At 39.0% G+C, this 22753-nt stretch overlaps 1 protein-coding gene across 1 annotated transcript; it reads right to left on the bottom strand.

Moving 5' to 3' along the window:
• Positions 1 to 9427: 9427 nt before the first annotated feature.
• On the bottom strand, positions 9428 to 21347 carry lrrc8da (leucine rich repeat containing 8 VRAC subunit Da). Its single transcript, XM_017706346.2, has 2 exons — positions 21187 to 21347; positions 9428 to 13474 (listed from the first exon to the last, which is right to left on the bottom strand). Exon 2 carries the CDS (start codon positions 13470 to 13472, stop codon positions 10962 to 10964), a length of 2511 nt encoding a protein of 836 aa, XP_017561835.1. The 5' UTR covers positions 13473 to 13474; positions 21187 to 21347; the 3' UTR covers positions 9428 to 10961.
• Between the last annotated feature and the right edge of the window lie 1406 nt (positions 21348 to 22753).

The following is a 22753-nucleotide window of genomic DNA, read 5'->3' as shown; positions in this document are numbered from 1 at the left end:
ATCATTCTGAAGAAACACTTAAGCATGATGCAGATGGTTCTGTATAGAACTAATGCTTCTACATAGAGCCATGCGCTTTAGTAAAGAACCCTTGAAGGACCTTTTTAAAAAGTATACGTTCTAATTTACTACACTTTAAACATGATGGCTCTCCAAAGGTTCTACAGTAAAGAAAATGGTTCTATATAGAACCATGGACACTCAACCCTTAAATGATTCTCTGCATGGTGAAATGGTTCTTCAGATTGATGGAGAATGTGTTGTGTATGGTTCTGTATAGCACCAAAAAGAGTTCTTCTGTTGTTAGACACTTGACATCGTAATAACAGCAGAACCCTTTTTGGCGCTATATTGAACCTTTTTAAAAAAGGTTCTACATAGAATAATCTGCAGGGCTCGATCTGAAGAACCATTTCGGAATGCAAAGAATCCTTTAATCATGCATAGACTTGTTTGATTGTTCATGGTTCTGTATAGCTGAAGAACCTTTGAAGAACCATCATTTTTCAGTGTGTAGTACATATGGGCTGTGGAAGGAATGTGTAATATAAACTGTAGGTGTGCACCCGAGACGTTAAGATGTAAACAGAATCGGTTAATTTCATGTTAAGGTGCCTCCCTTTTCTGCCTCTCCGTTCCACCTTAAATGGTGCAGCAGTGACTGCTGAGGCTGTAACTGCTGCACCCTTTAAGATGGAATGGAAAGTTTGAACAAGAAGCTGGTGAATACCCCGATTTCAGCCGCAGGGAAAGACAGTACTGAGTATAAATGTACAGCAAGCTGACATACAATCTCAGAAATAAAGGTACTCATTGGCCACTGGGTCAGTTGCCCTCTGGTCTCTGGGGTGGTTCCCTCAAGGCTCCATCTCAGTCCCTTTAGTCAGGGAACATAACTGAACCATAATCCACTGAAATGATGTGTTCTAAGCTGTACTGACTCCACACGCCCCGCCTCGCCTCCAGGCTTTTATTCTACTGCTCTGTTTTAAAACATTCGGTTATGAAAAGGTACAAATACCAACTTTTCACCTGGAGAAACTGATTTAAGCTTCACAATCAGCCCTTAAACCCACTGCAGAACCTTTGAGGGAACATTTACACTGTTTGTATCTTGATGAAGGAAAAATGTACCTGCACAGAACCTCTTTAACAGTGTATGATCGCTGGCCTGATCTCAGCTTTAGAAAGAGGGCGAAAAAGACTGGAGAAGATTTTGAAAAATGCACCAAGCCTCACTGACTCAGCACTACAGCGCCCCTTGGTGGACAACACCATATTGGCCAAATCCCAAATGGCTCCCTACTCCCTATGCAGTGCACTTTGTAGGTCATGAGATACACACGGGCGCACAATAAGTGCATTATATGTCTAATAAAAGGCCGTTTGGGATTGAACCGTAGGCTGCACAACTTCATAGGGCACTAATTAGGCATGCTTATGTTGTGCACTATGTAGGGAGAAAGGAGCAATTCAGGATTTGGCCTCTGAAGGCTTTTGTCAAGAACTAGTTTAGGTTTCTAAGCTGTTTGTTTAGGGGTGGGGCCCGCTTAATGGTTTCCAAAAAAAGTGCATTTTTGTCATTCTGATAAATATCAGAAAATGCCTGCATACGTGTGAAGCTTAAAGGCAACTTAACATCAAAACGAACCTTTATTTACCTTGTTTGTTTGCGTCTGGTGTCAAAAACGTCAGTAACAAAGTAACACAAAGAATTTTGGCTGTTTGGGGTGCATAAATGTCACAAATTGACCTCACAACCCATGTATTCTGCACTTATCTGCTCCTTCTATCCACTCATTGTCCATTTTATCAGCTCCACTTACTGTATAGCTGCACTTTGTAGTTCTACAGTTACAGACTGTAGTCCATCTGTTTCTCTCCTGCTTAAAAACAAGCACAGCCTGGTCTAGTGCTGGTCTAGCTGCTTCGCCAGCATGGTCATCCTGGTTGACCAGCATACCAGCATACAGAACACAACATATGCTGGTTTTGCTGGTGGCCAGGCGAACAGGTCTATGGTGTTTTTTTTTTTTCAGTTAGGTCCTGCATACTTTGTTAGCCCACTTCTCACCCTGTTCTTTAATGGTCAGGACCCCCACAGGACAATCACAGAGCAGGTACTATTTGGGTAGTGGATCATTCTCAGCACTGCAGTATCACTGACGTGGTAGTTGTGTGTTAGTATGTGTGGTGCTGGTACGAGTGGATCAGACACAGCAGTGGTGCTGGAGATTTTAAACACTGTGTCCACTCACTGTCCACTCTATTAGACACTCCTACCTTGTCAGTCCGCCCTGTGGATGTAAAGTCAGAGATGATAGCTCATCTGCTGCTGCAGTTTGTGTTGGTCATCCTCTAGTCCTTCATCAGTGGTCACAGGACGCTGTTGGCTGGATATTTTTGGTTGGTGGACTATTCTCAGTGCAGCAGTGACACTGAGGTGTTTAAAAACTCCAGCAGCACTGCTGTGTCTGATCCACTCCAATCTGATCCACTAAAAGGGGGTGACAAAGTATCAGAGAAACAGATGGACTACAGTCTGTAACTGTAGAACTACAAAGTGCAGCTATGCAGTAAGTGGAGCTGATAAAATGGACAATGAGCGTAGAAACAAAGAGGTGGTCAGAATGTTCTGCCTGACTGGTGTATGTTGAGTGTGCTCGGGTGCTGCTCAGTGCTGTATATCAGCGTTAAGATAAAGACAGATTGTAAAATGGTAGTGAAAAACTGAATTATGACTGCTTTTGATACATAAAACCCAAACATCCTGAGTGTGTTATTGCTTTAGAGTAGAAAGTGCAGGATGAGAAGTGAATCATGTCTGAGCTGCTGAGCTGAGGAAATGGTTTCTTTTCCTGCAGCAGTTGCACATGGACGCAGTTTCCTGTTCTGAAGCTCCGTGGCCGAAAGTGAGCTGCTAACTCGCAACCGATCCGCAAAAAACAACAAAAAAAAAAAAACCTGATACTTTCAGTTTAGAAAGAACTAATTCATACATATAGTTCAGTATACGGCTTAGAAAATGGATGGATGGATAGTTCAGTATAGTTGACATTTTATTAACAGCTGTTATTTCAGAATTTCATTCAAGAGTGTAGATTTAGTTTAAATACTGAAAACCAGACTCCAAAATGCTACTGCTTGCTTACTTTTGCATATTTAATATTTATCCAACAAAGTTTCTTAAGAACAAGTTACTAGATGATAAATTATGTCTGTATTTATTTATTTACAGTCATATTCTGTCAAGTTATTTGCTTCAAAAGTTGAAATACAACCCTGGACATTCATTTGATCATCATTCTGTATAGTACGAAACCAATGACAAAAAAAGTTGGGACAGCAGGTGAAATGCAAATAAAAATAGAAATCAGTGATTTATTAATCTACTTTAACCTGAATATAAACAAAAAAGTAAATGTTTTATCTTATTAACTTTAAACTTTGTTTTTTGTAAATATGCACTCACTCTGGAGTCATGACAGGAACCATTTAAGACTAGGAACATTGTGAAATCTTCAGAAAACATTTTAATCAGGTGATGCAGTCATACTTGGGTATAAAAGGAGCTTCCAGGATCAGTAGAGTCCTTCATAAGCCAGGATTGGGGCAGTTTGCCAGAAGTACATCAACAAAAAAGCAAACAGTTTAAAAATTAGGAAGATATTTAGGTGTTTCACCCTCTACAGTGCACAATATCACCAACGCATTCAGGGAATCTGGAGAAATCGCTGTATGTAAAGGAAAAGGCTGAAAACCACATTTGAATACCATGACTTTTGCCCCTTCAGACAGTACTACATTAAAAATGCCACATTTCTGTGGTGGCGATCACCACATGGGCTCAGGAGAACATTGTCAGTACATACCATTTGTTGCTGCATCCACAAATGTATGTTAAGACTATTCTGTACAGTGGAAGTCATATGTCAACAACATCAAGAAACATTGCTGACTTCTCTGGGCTTGAGCTCATCTGAAATGGACTGATGCTCAGTGGAAACATGTATTGTGGTCTGAGTCAAACGTTCAGAATGTTTATGGAAACAATGGACACAGAGGAAAAGACCATCCAGATTGTTACCAGTGTAAAGTTCAAAATCCAGCATCTGTCATGGTGTGTGGGGAATTAGTGGGTGTCCTAAATGATAAACTTAACAGGAGAAGGAAAAAAACGTACTTTATTTTTAACATAAATCAATGGAACCAGATTTTTCCAAGTAATTTTGGGCGATTTCTTTAGGTCTATTCATCATGAAATTTAGATACAATGTAAAGAGAAACAGCCATTTTCAAACTACATCAAAAACTGAAGCAGGAAAAAAATGGAGAGGTTTTGTGCCGACAGCAGCGATATGCTGCTTCAGAGACGTCTGTGCTGAGTTTAATGTGACGACACCAAACCACACTCTGCATGTTACAACAGTGTGGCTGCGTAATCAGTGAGTGCAGCTGCTAGACTGAACCTTCCTGCGGTCCAGAACTGTCTCCCACTGATAATGTGTGTCTTCAAAATGCAACAATGCGGCTGCATGGCTGACGACTTGTATAACTGAAGAACAGCAAAAATTCTGCTTTCAAAACTGGATCAGTTTGTGAGATTAAACATCAAATATTGTGTTTTATACAACAGGTAGATCCAGCCACTCAAGCTGATTGGATGAAAAGTGTTCTAACAGTGCTGTTATTTCACCATAACATCACCGCACTCTGACGTAGCAACAAGCTGCTGGTTAATGAACAATAATTAGGAGGAACTGAACATGAAAACATATTAAACGGCCCAGTTTATTCATCTCTTACTGTATTTATTTAACTGTTGTATTAAAGCAGTAGAACACTCCAGGAGTGTGTTATCACCAGTAACATCACGGCTGTGATGATCTACAGCCACCAAAGCACAGCCTTGATGATATCTCACCATAACACGCTCCCTCTCGGGTTCTACTGCTTAAATATTACACATTTCAATTTAATGCAGGTCAAACAGAATTTACTAATCTCTGCTTTCTTTTTTATGAAGATTTCACACACTGTCCCAACATTTTTGGACTTAAGGTCGTTTATTAGAACTGAATGTTAATTTTATTATTAAATTATTTTCTACAGCTTCCTATAAATTCTTTAAAACATATAAAGTGCTAGCATCACTGTGGAATAGTTTTCTCTGTAATATTAATTTTAGATTCCTGATAAAAAGTAAAGGAAACTGATTCCAAATTTTTGGACAATGTAAAGTGTGGCTTATCCTACTGTACACTCTTACGATGGTTCTTCAAGGGTGCTATAGTGAAGAACATGATTCTATTTAGAACGATGAACATTCAAAGAACCCTTTGCATGATTAAAGGGTTCTTTGCATTGCGAAAGCGTTCTTGACATTGATGGAGAATGTGTTGTAGATGGTTCTATATAGCACCAAAAAGGGTTCTTCTGTTGTTATGATGTCAGGCTTGTTACTATAGAAGAACCCTTTTTGGTTTTAAATAGATCCATCTACAGCACATTCTCCTTCAAACTGAAGAACACGTTTGCAATGCAAAGAACCATTTAAGCATACAAAGGGTTCTTTGTTCTACATAGAACCATTTTCTTTACAAATGAACCCTTAAAAGAACCATCATCTATAAGAGTGTAGTGTTCCACTCTATATATTTTGTAATAATCAAAACTCAAAACTACACACTTAAAAATGATGGTTCGTCAAAGGGTTCTTTAGTAAAGAAAAACTTTCACCTAGAACCATGAACATTCACGAGAATCCTTTGCATGATTAAAGGGATCTTTGCATCACAAAGTGTTCTTGAGATAGATGGAGAATATGTTGTAGATATAGGTTCTACATAGAACCTTTTGGACAAGGGTTCTTCTTGTTACAGTATCAAGCTTGTTGCAGTAGAATAACCCTTTTTGGATCTATATGGAACCATACACAACAGATTCTTCATCAGTCTGAAGAACACTTTTTGGTTCAATATAAAACCCTTTTAAACCACGCTTCATCTAGAACCATATACAACATATTGTCCATCAGTCTTAAGAAACATTTTTGGTTTTATATAGAACCCCTTTTAAAAAAAGGTTCTACATAGGACCATACATAACACATTCTCCATCAATCTGCAGAACCTTATTGGTTCTATATAGAACCTTTTTGAAAAGGGTTCTTCTTGTCACAGTATCAAGTTTGTTAAAGTAGAATAACCCTTTCTGGTTTTATATGGAACCATACACAACAGATGCTCCATCAAGCAGAAGATCACTTTTTTGGTTCTAGACTAAAACAGGCTTTATCTAGAACCATACACAACATATTCTCCATCAATCCCTGGAACACTTTCACTATGCAAAAAAACATTTAAGCATGCAAATGGTTCTAGATAGAATCATTGTCTTTACTAAATAATCCCTGAAGAACCATCATTTTTAAGTGTGCACACAAACATTAGTAATAAGAATTTTACTGAATTTACTAAACTTAAACATGGAGCAGTTTTTTGTTTTAATACTTCATTTTTATTTTGTGTTTAATGTATGAACAGAAATCCTTGCAGAACCTCAAACAGGGATTTCAAATGCACTTGTGAAACACAAACACACAGCCTTGAATGACGGTTCTCTCGGTCAGTGAGTACACGACTACATCAGGAGAGCAGCAGGGCGTGTATCTTCTGCCAGTCTTCCCGGGACACGATATCCTCCTTATCAGGCAGCTTCAACTGCCAGCTGATCACAGACACAATGTCCATTTCACCCTCAGAGGAGTCAACACGGCTTCACAACTGTCTGGGACCAAAGAACATCCTAAAGAGCTCAGCTCTACAGTCCAAACACAAACCATCACAGAGACGAGGACGTTCAGTCCTGCAAAGCCACACATCATGGAAAAAACAACTCACGTTTCACAGTTTTAAGAAAAAATCCCTGTTCTATGTCATTGAACTTGGTGCTGAACTTGGTGCCGAACAGGCTGGAAAACTGCTGGATAAATTAGATCCAAAAGCGAAAGATTTAATACATATTTAAAGATCTGATACTGATATTTCCCTGGACAGCCAAATTCAGAAATCATAACACAACTCTTTGTAGCTAATTCAACACATTCCCTTTATCTCTGTACAGCCGTAAGTAAAGTTTAAATGCGCCCAGTCCAAAGAAAAGCTTTGTTTTATTTATCTTATTGGTGAAAAATAATGAACAGATCATCTACAGAGACACAAAGATTTTTATGTAATACTTTTAATTAAAATTTTAATGCACTGGTTCTATTTATTTGCTGAGTTTAATATACTGTCAAAGTAAAGTATAAAATAAAAAATGAGCCATGACTTCAAAGGCCATGTTTTTTATGTTAAATTCAGCAAAAAAAACAAAAACAAGTTTGTATTAAAAGTGTGTTAAAATGTATCTCTGTAGAGGACGCGTAACTTATTTACACTCAGAAAATCACCAAAGGCCTGTCATCTGACCAGGGGTGTGTAAACTTCTGCATACGACTGTGTCTTAATGAAACATTCCCAAGATTTGACCTGTTGACCTCTCTGATGGCCAGGATTTGATTCTCAGTCTCCAACAAGGCAGCTGGAGCAAACCTTTTCCAGTTATTACACAAAGAAATAAGGAATTTTTTAATTTGAATTACAGAAATGAACACAAAGAATATTTCTATATTATCAATGTCGTTTAACTGAAATGGTAACTTTAAACTTCCTTAACTTTGTTACATCTCCGATACACGATGTGTATCACAATATTTTGTTTTTCTGGTGTTTAAAAAGTTGGAACAATAAAAAAATATAAATGATAAAATATAAAAATTTGGAAACACTTTACCTGAGCTCTGCTACATAACATTGACATAAACATGCCATAAACATGTCATAGCAGATGTTGTAATCTGTCGTGAGTTATTATTACGACTATTATGCTCAGTAATGCAACAGTGTTGTGTTGTCATTACTGGTAATTTATGCAAAATCCTATCAGGATATAAACCAGATACTAGTCACATGAAGTGCCCAGGTGTAAATGGGGTCTTTGATTCTCAGTCTAGAAATGAACACCGGTAATATTTCAGTAACACTTTACTGGGAACGGTTCATAAGGCTATAAGACACCAACATAAACTTGTCATGACAACTGGTATAACCCTACATAAATGTTTATAAGTGCTCATTGTAACAGGCGTCATTTGCTATAAAGGTTACATTTGCAGATTTTGATCAAAGTTTGCTCTTAGTAGCTCTTATGACGGACGACGCCTATTGGAATAAGCATTTATGTACGTCCATGTCAGTTGTCATGACAAGCATATGTGGGGGTCATGTAGCCTTATGAACTCTACCCTACAGTAAAGTGTTGCCAATATTTTTATATTATCAATGTCTTGACAAAATCATATCTGTGAAATGGAAACTTCAAACTTCCCTAACTTCAAGGTAAGTTCATGTTATTTTGGACTAGCGGTGGGCGATACGGCAAAAATATGACATCACGATAATTCTGAGACATTTTTCCTATGCACAGCATGTATTATGATATTTAGTTTTTATGATATTTAAAAAGTTGGAAACATAAAAAAAAAAAATTTTTTTAAATATGCCAACACTTTACTCTGCTACATAACATTGGCATAAGCATGCCATAAACATGTCGTTAGTCGTTTATGAGTTGTTATGGCAGATTTTGTTCTATAATTTAGCAGCGTTATGTTACCATTACTGGTAACTGTCACGACAGATGTCATAATGTTTGATGTCGTGACAGCTAACTAGAGCCAACACCAACACCTGGCAGGACAAGTTGTCATAAAATCAAACATCTTTCAAGACTGTTACTTCGTAATGGTTCCAAAACAATGTTACGTTACTTGACATCTGCTATGACATGTTTATGGCGTGCTTATGTCAGTGTCATGTTGTAGGCTTCAAGTAAAGTGCTACCAAATATATTCTCAAAAACTGTGACTACAACTTTTGTATTCAGTGTTTCCGTTGGTCACTGTTGATATCCAGTACTGATGATATCCACAGTGTACTCAGGAAAGTCTGTTTGTGAGGTGGTATAATTGATCATTTTATCATATTTCCCACTTTTATTTTGGACTGTAAAGTGTTTGCATAATAAAAGCAGCTGTAGTTTCCAAACCATGTAAAAACAAAACAAAAACAGTTGTGAAGTTTTTTGACAGCACCGATATCGTATTGGGTAACGTTTTTTTCTTTTACAGTCACATAAGTTCTATGTACAGACATATGCAAAAGTTTGGGCGCCCTAGTAAAATGACGTTTAGTTTATTTTCGTGATTCAAAGACAACAAATCGTCTAGAGAGAACACATTTTTGCACGTCATTTTAACATAAATAAACAAAAAATAAACCCTAAAATGTGGCCTGTAGAAAGGCACATTTATGTTTTTCTAAAATATTAATAAAAAGAAATTGTGCACTAAGATTTGCAGCAAAATGCCACATTTAAGTGTGTTCTCTGTAAACAATGTGTTACACTTTGAAAATGAACAAAACGGGGAATTTGACCGGCATGCTGTTGGATTGTGGTCAGTTGTGTAACCCCTACATGCCGTGTATCAGAATTGTCATTCTGTCTCTAAGGGCTTAATGCCTTTAGGTCATCTTAGAATGTTCTGTACTTTTCTATGACTCTCTATCACAAGTACATAACCTTGATAATTGTTGGGGGAGGCGAGGGTTTGGGCCAATTGAGGGTGATAACACTACAATTATTCTCCGCTCCTGCTTTCCTGTGGGAAAAGGAACCAACCTGGTGATCGGTGAACATCTTGGTATGAAGACATCTTGCAATACATCTAACTAGACTTTGTCTAGGTTATTCTCAAGACTTCTCAAGTCGACAGTGCCAAAACTTTTGCATATAACTGCATATACAGGTAGGTGTGAGCTACAAACTGCAATGTACTGCACAATTATTTTGGGTAGCATGATGGTAAGTTCAGAGACACTTTAGATTACACTGAAATGCTCAACAGGTTCTAGGTATTAATTGCACAAGTTTGGGGTACAAACTTTAAAGTATGGTGTAACTATTTCAGGTAAAATGATAAGTACCAAGACATTTTAACTAACTTACACTGAGCAGGTTTCGGCTATCAATCTGATAACGGACACAGAAAAATACCTTATTTGTAGTAGCAAGATTATAAGTACATCCATATCATTGTTGTCTGCACAAATCTTTTCAGTTTTTGAGCTAATTTAAAAGTACCTATTGGCCTTTACATTGTGTGTAAATTTCATGATGAATGGACCAAATGAAACAGCTCAAAATTATTTGGAAAAAAGTTAGGTTCAATTGACTTGCATTAAAAGTAAAGTAGGTTTTTTCCTTCTCCTCTAAGGTTACCACTTTGAAGATACAAGTTTTTGTTCCGACAACAGCGATATGCTAGATTTCACATGAATTTCACAAATTTAAGCTGGAAAGTAAATCAGAGACACCTCCAAGTACCACATAAATTGAATGGCGCACAATGACATCACAAAATCCAAAGATTTTTTTGATAATGATTTTGAAAATAAATGGTGAGACCCCAGCAAAACCATAGTAAGAATCACTGCTTTCTTTTAGAGCCCAGATTCATTGTCGTTTATAGGTAACAGACAGGTGCATACTATGTAAGACTTTTTGTACTTCGTTTGTGTTCAATCTTTTTACCCAAAGTCACCAATGTAGTGACACAATACCGTGGAGTTTGTACCACGTATTTACCCAGCTTGCCTAGAACCTGTTGGGCATTTCAGTGTAATATAGTTGAGACTTCCTCGGAACCTACCATCATGTTACCCAAAGTAGTTACCTAGAGTTTATGAGACTGGAAAGGAAAGTGTTACTTGATATTTTGGTTACATTCCTCAGAATAAAATGGCATATATGTATTTGAAACAAAGGAACCTGCAGCTAAACAGTTACTTTTGTGGAACTCAGATCATATTATTATCTCTACTCATATCCTCTTTTACCTCAAGGGGCAGAGAGTCAAAAAGATGATCCTCCACAACCAAGAGGCTTTTCTTGAGATGGCGACACTGGCTAAGCTGGTATGGAAGCAGTGCTAGACAGTTCCCTTTTATCTCGAGCTGAGTGAGCTGTACCAACTGTCCGATTGACTCCGGTAGGATTGTTATGCTATTGTTTCCCAAACAGAGAACTTTCAATTTGGTACATCTGAACAGATTTTTGGGAAGAACCTCTATTTTATTATTTGTGATAGCAAAGTGCTGAAGGTTCTGGAGAAGTCCAACCTCAGCTGGAATCAACGAAATGGAATTGTGGCTGAGATCCAGGTGCCTAAGCTTCGGAAGGTTAAACAGGGCCGCTGGAAGGGAATCCAGTTTGTTGTAGGAGAGGTAGAGAGACTCAAGGTTCTTCACCTGGCCTATGGACTGTGGAATAGCAACTATTTTGTTGTGCCACAGCTTGAGGCAGGTCAGTCTCTTAAGGTGCTGGAAGCTCATGACCTCCTCGATGGTGCGAATGCTGTTGGATTTCAAGTCCAGCTCTTGCAGGGTAGTCAAGCTGAAAATGGAATGCGGGATCCTCTCCAGCTCGCAGTTATGGAGCTCAAGCTCGACCAGGTTCGTCATCTTTTTAAGACTGTTCAGCACCACAAGTTTTGTTCCATCATTGTGCACCACCAGCTTGAGGAGATGTAGCGAGAGTTCTGTAAGGGTCGAGGGTATTTTGTGGAGATTGCTCTTCAGGTATAACGTCTTGAGGTGTCTCAAATCCTTTAAGGATTCCAAGCCAATCATCTTGTTGTGCTCTGAGCTTAGGTTGCCAACAAGGTACAGCTCCCTAAGGCTCCTCAAGAGATAAACCCACGGAGGGATTTCTGCAACATCTGTAAACTTTACGTGAAGGCACCGCAAGTGATCTCGAAGGAAAGTGAAAGCTGTGTGTTCAACCTTTGCGGGAGAATGATACAAGTGCAGTTCTTGCAAATTTGTCATTTGTGAAATCTTAGCTGAGATTCTGACCTCAGGAATAAGCTCCAATTTAAGGACTTCAAGCTCAGTGATGTCAAACACAGCATTAGGGAGTCCAGCAAGCATGAAAAGATGCAGCTCCTGCTTGTCTTGTGCATTGGATGTCACATGTTGCCGGAGTTTCTCGAATGTCCATTCGTGATTAAGGCTAATTTCCCGCAGTTTGTTCTCACTGACCTCGGACAGGAAAACGGCAAATCGTTTTGAGTGCAACTGATCATATTGGTCGACCATATGCAGGAGAAATGCAAAGTCGTTTTTGACGTCAGGAATGTCACTGAAGCTGCTCTCCTCTCTGACTTTTTCAAAGGAATACTCCTTTAGTGGTCGGCGGAACAGCCAGAAGAGGGCGTACAGGCAGATGAGGCCATAAAGGCTAATTATAGCCAGGAACGTGTAGAGGAGTTTCTTCAGCATGAATGCCATATTATGAGTGCAGAAGAATTGATCATATCCGGTTAGGTGTTCAATTTGTGGTGTGCAAATGTGGATGAAATCGATCTCTGTGGCAAAAGTGGACGTGTAGCATAGGATAAAAATTAGCTTTAGCGCCTTTACAGTTGTTTGCGCCACATAGAGATTGTAGATGAAGTCACTATCCTCTACGTGAGCCCGAAACGTTCGCACCTTCTCAAAGAGAGCCTTGGCCTGCTCCCCATCTTTTTTGTCCAAAATCGTCAAGCTTGGGCCTTCAGGAACAATTTTCTCAGCAGAAAATCTGACCTCGCTGTTATCTAGTATAGGTGATGTTGCATTGGAGCCATCCTCCTGACTATCTGTGGAGACTTGCTTAGATGCAGTTTGGCCAGCGATGATCCTTTGCTTGTTTTCTTCAGAGTCCTCACAGGCCGTTTCAGAAAGTGCTTTTGTAGTCCAGGGTGATTCGAAACAACGGCCCAAGATGGACACAAAGTGTTCGATCTTTGAGCTGGTCTTTGGGTATTTGAACCAAAAATTGCTGCTCACCATCAGCAATATGGTGTAGATGAGGACAAGGTAAGGAAAATACTTGGAATACCAAGGCAAGGCAACATGGTAGCACATCTGGTTGACGAAAACGTACTGCTGGAAGTCCAAGTTTGTTCGTAGGCCTTTGGGTTGAGGTTCTGTTGAGGTAAGGGCACTTTGGCTCCAAACTGGAGTACGCACAGTCTGATGCATTTCATGCACTGTGCTGTCGGGAAGATCCTGAGTGGCTACAGGCGCAGCACCAAGTGATGACGTGAAGAATTGTGTAGGGCTCTGTGTTGTGTAGGGGTTTGTACTCTCCTCTAGAATGGGAAGACATGCCACTTGGTCTTTGGTTATCTGCATAGTCCCGGCAAAAATGGCCAACATCAACATGACCAGCCCGAGATAGTCCATAAAAACATCCCACCATGGCTTCAGTATCCGGTAGGTCGGAAGGACGTCATTAAGTGAGGCAACTTCTGTGAGAGTAAACATCTCTGCAATAAAACAGACACAATTTATGACATTTTAAACATTACATTTAAGCAGATTCTTTAAAATGTGGATCAAATTATATAATTGCTTAAGTACATTATTATTTGATTGTGTTTACTGAACTACAGAAAAGCAGAATGTAGGTGACAGTGGGTTACTGCACTAAAATACCTGCATTCTATTGATTTTACTGTATTTTTTAACTCTGCAACTAAATTTTTCTTTATAATACTATTTTAAGTAGACTCAATTAAATTTCTGCATTTTTAAATGTTTATGTATCAGATATGTAGATAAAAACAGGTACATACATTAAAAATACATATTGGAATCACTCCACAATCCTTCCTACTTTGCCTTCTTACATTGCACCATATATCACAAATAGATAAGTACAATAATCAGTAAATACAGTAAGAATTTCCCATGCAATTTGTCTTTCTGACATATAACTATAACCTTTTACTTGCACCAGAATATCCTTTCCAAACAGTCCTGATCTGCATGTTGACAATGTCTTCATATGTTTTGCTGACTATATTATTATCATTACTGTATTATTATCATTTTCTGTGGTTGTTTTATGTTGAGACCAGTTTGGCTTTTATTATTTGTTGTCATAGTCCTACATTAGCATAAAAGCTATTGTCTATTGTCATGCAGAGTAGCCTTGGGTCGATAATTATTTTCAAATATCGTAAGAATCTAAATATGCGTCAGTGTTATGCAAATGATTGTCCTTGTCTTCCCTTTCTTGTGGCACCAAATTTTTTTCATTGCTTTGCCTTTAATTAAACTTATGAACAATCATTCTAATCTTTGGTTCATTTAAAACTGTATAAAATAGAAAAGACTGAACTTTTATATTTATACGCTAAAACAAAAAAATCGCAATGATTAACTGAACATACACATACTTTGAATGGCACTTGGAAAGATTATTATGCAGATTTTAAATCTAAATGTTAGCAAATAAGGCAAAGAAAGTGGATGTTAACAGTGTTACAGGCTGTCTTTGTGTACTATAGTTACATGAGTTAAGTAAAATCAAAAGTTAGCTCAGTTTTAATGATATAGATTTTATATAACCATCAGAAAAAAATGTGAGCTATAATAAAAGACTCACATGTGGTACTTGGTTATTCAATTTTAATCACAATGACACTGTTTATCACAATAATTCTGCAGATGATCATAGTTTTCACTACATTTACAATACTACAAAGAACAAAACCAAACAAATTGTCTACAAAACTCCAAATGCAGCAGCACTACGAACTTGAGATTATCAAATGTCCAGAAATCCAGCCCTTCGAGGCACCTAAGCTGTTTATATAATGTGTAGAGGAAACTCTCTGCTTCAGTAAATGTTTCACAGACAGCCTAGTTCACGTTACATGTGTCTACACGCACTTATTGCAAAACACAAAGAGAAGCAAAAATCCTCCAAGGTCACGTGTCGCTCTACACTGCGGTGCAGAAAGCTGTACAGTAAGAAAAGATTCACCGTTCATTCACCTCCAACACAAATGCATTAAATGCCACTGAAACACATTTTTTTTGGCCTGGAAGCTTTAAAGTATCCAACTAAAATATCAGAAGATATCAGCTGCTTCCTTTATGACGTATTGACATGTTATTGAAATAACAGACAAAGCGTATTAAATGAACTGTGGACCTGAACACAGTCTATGCTCACTCCGTACTTTAAACCAAGTAGCAGGTTAAACTGCAGACAAGCCGTATGCCACTCTACCATATTGGGTAGGGAGCCTTTAAGGGGAATTGCACAGATTTTGCCAAAAAAATCTAATAAATTGAGGTTTGTGACATTATAAAAGTCATTCAGAGTGGGTTTGGTGTGCAATGGTTCAGACATCTTTACAGTGGTGGTGATAGGAACCAGGCGTCGCCATGACTACAACACAGATATAGACATTTACCATCCAGAACCACCAGAGAACCTACACGAGTCTTCTGAGTGTTTATATGGAAAGTTAATGGCGGTAAAATAGTCATAAATCTGAAATAATGCATTTTCTTTGGCCTCACAATGCCCTGTGTGTATCCCTCCCCCATCAATAGGTTTTTAAAAATACATTTTAGGCCAACAACATAACTTAAACTATGGTTAAACAAGGCTGTGGGCATCAGGCAATGCATTTGTAACTGTTCTGTGCAGTAAGGTAGCTTTTAAGGTCACTAAAGACTTTGGACATCTGGTTCTTATTATCAGTGCAGAACTTTAGAACAGAGCAAACCACTCTGAATGACTCTGATTACATCTGAAATATTTAATTAGGCAGAAATCTGGAAAATTTGTGGAATTTCCCCTTTAAGTGAATACCGTAGGTGTTAATTGAAAACTGTGGATTTTGCTGTTTTGTTAGAAAGAGGAGATGAAAGTGCAGCCAAACCAGCTCCGAAATCATTTATTCATACTTATAAATATAGTTAACACGTCGTCTACATGCCCAGATTAACTGTAAAGTCTTAATACGTTTGACTACAGAGCACAGTCCCCGGCATTACCAGCACAGTACTGAATTTCACAGACAGTACTGTATTAACACTGTAGAATTAACCCCTTCATTCAATTTCTCACTCCAATAGATAAAGAACTGATATTAGTTTCATGGAAGTTACTGAATAACTGAATAAGTTAAGAGTAATAATTAAATAATGGATTTTAATGACTTACTAACTACACAGTATTGTAACACCTGTACCGTCCTGCTTTAACATATATACAGTAGACAGCTTCTACTGTTGTACTTACAGCTCAAATGATACATTAGCACTAATACAATGTGAATTTAACACCTGTACGTTGCATTAATAGTTACAGTACTTTATTTACACCTCTACAGTGTTGAATTAATACCTGCAGTGTTGAATTTACTCCCATGTGGTGTTAAATTACTGTGCAAAAGATTGAGACCACCCCATTTATATAATTTAAAGTCAAAACAGCCATTAAGTACAAGTTACTAGTTTTTTCACAAGATATTTCTGAGATTAGATGCACTTGCATAAAAAAAAGGAACAAATGTGAACCATGCAAAACCTGGGAGGACCATCCAAACTGTCCCTATCAGATAAACAGCACTTAAAGGGCCCAAATCCTGCATGTGCTTCTATCTACCAAAAACATTCGTAATTCATTTTTACACGACCAATTTCCAAAATCTCTTCATACCTTACATTTAAACAGGCTCTGCCCGGGAGTGGGCGGAGCTGAACTGCTGAAGGCTGAATAGGTAGATATATGTACACAAGGTTTCTATGACATCACAAAATGGGCTGTTTTTCGCAGTTTATTTTCTATATATGGAGTGAGTTATAATTATTAGTATTATTAATATTAATAATAATAATAACAATAATAATAATTCATATAGCACTTTACATGTTGGTGGCAGCTCAAAGTGCTTTACAGACAGGAGGTTATACGAGGAAACAAACAGTTATACAAGAAATTAGTTATGGACTTAGTTTCCATACATGGACAATGTTTACGTGTTGCATGAACTCTGCATCAAAGATCTGGAACACATTACCGATAAACATCAGTCCGACTCCTTCTGTCAATGTTTTGAAAAACAGTTAAATTTCATATTTCTTTACTTCAGCTTTAACTGTTTTTTATCGTTTCCTTTGTTTTTACTGGAATATTACATTATAAAATATTAATTTTATTTTCTTGTTAGCTGCATTTTTTCTTATCTATGTTTACTTTTATCTTGTGCTTTGTAATTGTATTCATTAATGTATCCCCTTTTCTACTATTTATTACTTGTTCATTTTATTTTTTATCATTTTCTCTTCTTCCTCTGTAGTTTTTACTTTGCATTGTGAAGCACTTTGAGCTGCCTTTTTAATATATGAAAGGTGCTATACGATATGCATTATTACTATTATTATTTAATAATTTATTTATTTTACTTTAAAACATTTTAGGAAAATTCCACAACAGCTTTTTTTTCTGCGATATGGGCCCTTTAATGCCTTCATCTTTGAGAGACAGGCGAAGATCAAGCTCCTCTCTTCCACAGTAAGGTGGTACATTCTTAAAGATGGTTCTCCGAGGGTTCTATAGCACATACATGTGCTGTATATGTGCCGACTCGCCTCCTAATGTGGTACGACCTGTAAGATGGTTCTTTGAGTGTTCTGAGAAGATCAAGCTCCACTCTTCCACAGTCTGAGAAAAGCAAATAAGACAAAAAAAGAAGAATATCTGCAGCAGGACACCAAAATCTGGACAATATGGACCGATGAGTCAGGATTACTTGGATTGCAAGAAGCACAAAATGTCAAACCAACTTCTAAGACTGAACCTTGGAGGTGAGCCTCCAGATTCTTTGAGGAACTAAAAGGGAGTCTCCTGAAAAGAATGGAAGCGGCAATAAAGGTAAAACGTAGTTACCCTAAATACTGGAAAAATATGACATTATCTTTAGTTGTGGGTCTTCTTTGTAATTTTCCGCTAAATATATGGTTTCTGTCCTTTTTCTGATGCTGAAAAATGAATAACTCATACTTAAAGGCAGTTTTGACTGGAAATTAAATAAATGAAAGGGTGGCTCTGACTTTACACCCACAGCTGGTCCAGGTTTCTCAGACCTACAGAGGCCGTTTTGTGTCTGAGATCCAGTGAAGATCCGAGGAGAAGCTGAACACGCTGGTGTGAAATATGAGGCAGAGCTGATAATGACGGTCCAGAGATCCTGTGCCACATTTCAACCTCTGAAACTACTACTCTCTTAAAAAGATGGTTCTCCAAGGGTTCTGTAGCACATACATGTGCTGTAGACGTGCCGACTTGCCTCCTAATGTGGTACACTCTGAAAGACGGTTCTTCAAGGGTTCTGTAGTACATGTGCTGTAGACGTGCCGACTTGCCTCCTAATGTGGTACACTCTGAAAGATGGTTCTTCAAGGGTTCTGTAGTACATGTGCTGTAGACGTGATGACTCGCCTCCTAATGTGGTACACTCTGAAAGACGGTTCTTCAAGGGTTCTGTAGCACATATATGTGCTGTAGACGTGCCCACTCGCCTCCTAAAGTGATACACTCTGAAAGACAGTTCTTCAAGGGCTCTGTAGTACATACATGTGGTGTAGACGTGCCGACAGGCCTCCTAGTGAGGTACACTCTCAAAGACAGTTCTTCAATCATTCTATAGTAAAGGCAAATATTCCATTTAAAGCCATGAGTTCTATATAGAGTAGAATTCTATATAGAGTAAAATTTTTTGGGGTGCTATACAGAACCATATATAACACATTCTCTATCAATCTGAAGAACAGTTTCACCATGCAAAGAACCATTTAAGCATGCAGATAGTTCTATATAAATCTCATGGTTTTAAATAGAACCTTTGACTTTATTACAGGACCCCAGACATGGCAGTCTGCCTTCTAATGTGGTACACTCTTGTGTTAGTTCTTCACGGGTTCTGTAGTACATAGTACATGTGCTGAAGACATATGTGGTACACTCTGAAAGACGGTTCTTCAAGGGTTCTGTAACACATACATGTGCTGTAGACGTGCTGACTCGCCTCCTAATGTGGTACACTCTGAAAGATGGTTCTTCAAGGGTTCTGTAGCACATACATGTGCTGTAGACGTGCCCACTCGCCTCCTAACGTGATACACTCTGAAAGATGGTTCTTCAAGGGTTCTGTAGCACTTACATGTGCTGTAGACGTGCCCACTCGCCTCCTAATGTGGTACACTCTGAAAGATGGTTCTTCAAGGGTTCTGTAGCACATACATGTGCTGTAGACGTGCCAACTCGCCTCATAATGTGGTACACTCTGAAAGATGGTTCTTCAAGGGTTCTGTAGTACATATATGTGCTGTAGATGTGCCGACTCACCTCCTAGTGCAGTACTCTTAAAGATGGTTCTTCATGGGTTCTGTAGTACATACATGTGCTGTAGACGTGCCGACTCGCCTCCTAGTGCAGTACACTCTTAAAGATGGTTCTTCAAGGGTTCGTAGCACATATATGTGCTGTAGACGTGCCCACTCGCCTCCTAACGTGATACACTCTGAAAGACAGTTCTTCAAGGGCTCTGTAGTACATACATGTGGTGTAGACGTGCCGACAGGCCTCCTAATGTGGTACACTCTGAAAGATGGTTCTTCAAGGGTTCTGTAGCACATACATGTGCTGTAGACGTGCCAACTCGCCTCATAATGTGGTACACTCTGAAAGATGGTTCTTCAAGGGTTCTGTAGCACATACATGTGCTGTAGACGTGCCAACTCGCCTCATAATGTGGTACACTCTGAAAGATGGTTCTTCATGGGTTCTGTAGTACATACATGTGCTGTAGACGTGCCGACTCGCCTCCTAGTGCAGTACACTCTTAAAGATGGTTCTTCAAGGGTTCGTAGCACATATATGTGCTGTAGACGTGCCCACTCGCCTCCTAACGTGATACACTCTGAAAGACAGTTCTTCAAGGGCTCTGTAGTACATACATGTGGTGTAGACGTGCCGACAGGCCTCCTAATGTGGTACACTCTGAAAGATGGTTCTTCAAGGGTTCTGTAGCACATACATGTGCTGTAGACGTGCCAACTCGCCTCATAATGTGGTACACTCTGAAAGATGGTTCTTCAAGGGTTCTGTAGCACATACATGTGCTGTAGACGTGCCAACTCGCCTCATAATGTGGTACACTCTGAAAGACAGTTCTTCAAGGGTTCTGTAGTACATGTGCTGTAGACGTGCCGACTCGCCTCCTAGTGCAGTACTCTTAAAGATGGTTCTTCATGGGTTCTGTAGTACATACATGTGCTGTAGACATGCCGACCCGCCTCCTAGTGCAGTACTCTTAAAGATGGTTCCTCAAGGCTTCTGTAGTACATACATGTGCTGTAGACGTGCCGTCTTGCCTCCTAGTGAGGTACACTCTGTAAGACGGTTCTTCAATCATTCTATAGTAAAGGCAAATATTCCATTTAAAGCCATGAGTTCTATATAGAACCATCTGCATTTTTTTGCATAGAGAAACGGGTCTTCAGATTAATGTAGAATGTGTTGTACATTCTCCATCAATCAGAAGAACTGTTTTGCCATGCAAAGAACCATTTAAGCATGCCAATGGTTCTATATAGAACTCATGGTTCTAAAGGCCTTTTTTCAAGAGTCTACAATACTTCAGTGTCGGCCTCTGACAGTGGAAAAGAGGACCCTCCGGCTGATTAGAAGGTAGATTAAAAAGAAACTAAGGGCTCAGATGGAGGAACATTTCTCCTCTTTCAGCTTTCTAGAACACCGGAAGGAACACACCTAGTTTCAACACTGCAGGTTTTTCACTGAAGTGCATCAAATGCAGGCTAATAATTATATAGAAGCAGAACATGCATAAGAGCAGGAGGCAGATTCAGCCGGTTTTCCTAACACAATGGTTAAAATCAACACTAAAAAACTACATTAGACCTGTTCTATGTAGATCCAGTCCACAAATGAAAGCAAAGTAGTCCGATGCTGGGAAAAAAGTGGGTTAGTAACATGAGAAATGCAATAGTAATGACGAGGCTTACATATTCCCCCAATTTGTTTTCGAACTCTCCGTTCCACCTTAAATGGCAGCGGTTGCATTCTGGCGCCTGAAGCATTAGAATGTAACTGATACCCATTTAAGGTGGACCTGAGAGTGCAAAAAAAGAAGCTAGGAAGCGGATCACTTACCGTGGTGGAATTTGTTCCCGGGATGTCACGCTACATCCATAGAGGGCTGAACTTCACAGGACGATGAAATTTAGTGGACAAAAGTTGCCACAGAAAAAGTCCCAAGGCCCTGCTGGCTGGCCCTGACCAGTTTCCACGCAGCCCAACCGGGCACGCTTTCAGTTCACCAACGTGGGAAACGTCCGTCTGTTTATATACGGCTGCTGTTCTTCGCCGCTGGGGGGCGCTGCGCCTCTCACCCGCCTCTTCACATGATAAACAACTTAGACCAACGTCCAAAGCTGTGAAGTGTGGAGCTTTTTTGTACTTTGCCTCCATCATTCAGGCGCCCTGGCCTTTTTTATTTAAAGGGCAACTCCACCAATTTTTCAAAATCTCTACATAATGAAATGGTTAAGATGTAAAGAGAGTCATCCAGTGTGGTTTGATGTTAAATTCTCCATTCTAGAGAAACTTACTGAGTCAGAACTGTTCACAGTGGTGGTGATAGGAACCAGACGTTCACCTCTAAAGGCTCCTTCACGTGAAATGGTTATGAACACGCTGCCTGATGTGTGAGATTTTGTGAGAAGGTTTTGGCTTAAAATGTATTTTAATCCAGTCATAGTGGAGGGATACATGCAGGGAGTTGTGAGCCAAAATTGTCCCTGAAGAAAGCTTATTATTTTAGATTTATTGCTATTTTGTCATTATCAACATACCGTATAAGCTCAGAAGACTTGTGTGGGTTCTCTGGTGGTTCTGGATAGTAAATAAAATGGCTATATTTGTGTTGTAGTCATGGTGACCCCTGGTTCCTATCTCCACCACCATAAAGAGTTCTCAACCACTTCACACCAAATCCCTCTTAATTGCTCAATCACTCGATTATGCAAAAATTTTGAAAAACTGGTGGTATTCCCCGTTAAATGTCAGGGCCTGGATACCTTTAATGAAGTGCGTAGGTGACCCCTGGTTCCTATCACCACCACTGTAAAGAAATCTAAGGCATATTTCACACCAAACCACGTTGAATGACTGTTTACATACGACCGTTTTATGAATTTTAGAGAAGTTGGTGGAATTCCCCTTTAAGAAGGCCCAAAAAGCACATCAGGAAGCCTCTGAATGTGGAACAAAAAAGTGCGGAGAGGCAGTCAGGGGAGGAGGAAATTTCCTTAATGGTGTTCATCTCCTCAGACAAATGAATGTCTGTAAATGAGATGATGGTCCTGTTCCTGAACGTTGACACTAATTCAAGCAGAATGAATGAGGTTATGAATCTATTGGCCTTACTGGGCAAATTTCATACACACAAATCCAACATCACGGCATCGGTGCCTGACTTTAGGCCACTGACCTGAATTCTGGGTTCCATGTTGCAAATACAGCATAACATAAAAGCCAATAAAGACATCCCTTCTGATGGATGACATTAATAAGCACCTCATTGAGTGACAGAGATCATACTTGGATCATCAATGCATGACTTTATGTACTGTTCACATTTTTTAACTTGTTCGGTCAGAGCTGAATGATTCGGGGGCAGTATTGAATTATGGTTTTTCTGACCAATATTGCGACTGTG

Source organism: Pygocentrus nattereri, chromosome 17, assembly GCF_015220715.1.
Source record: "Pygocentrus nattereri isolate fPygNat1 chromosome 17, fPygNat1.pri, whole genome shotgun sequence".
Lineage (NCBI taxonomy): Eukaryota > Metazoa > Chordata > Actinopteri > Characiformes > Serrasalmidae > Pygocentrus > Pygocentrus nattereri.
The sequence above is the reverse complement of the archived record's forward strand: the minus strand, read 5'-3'. Positions and strand labels throughout refer to the sequence as shown.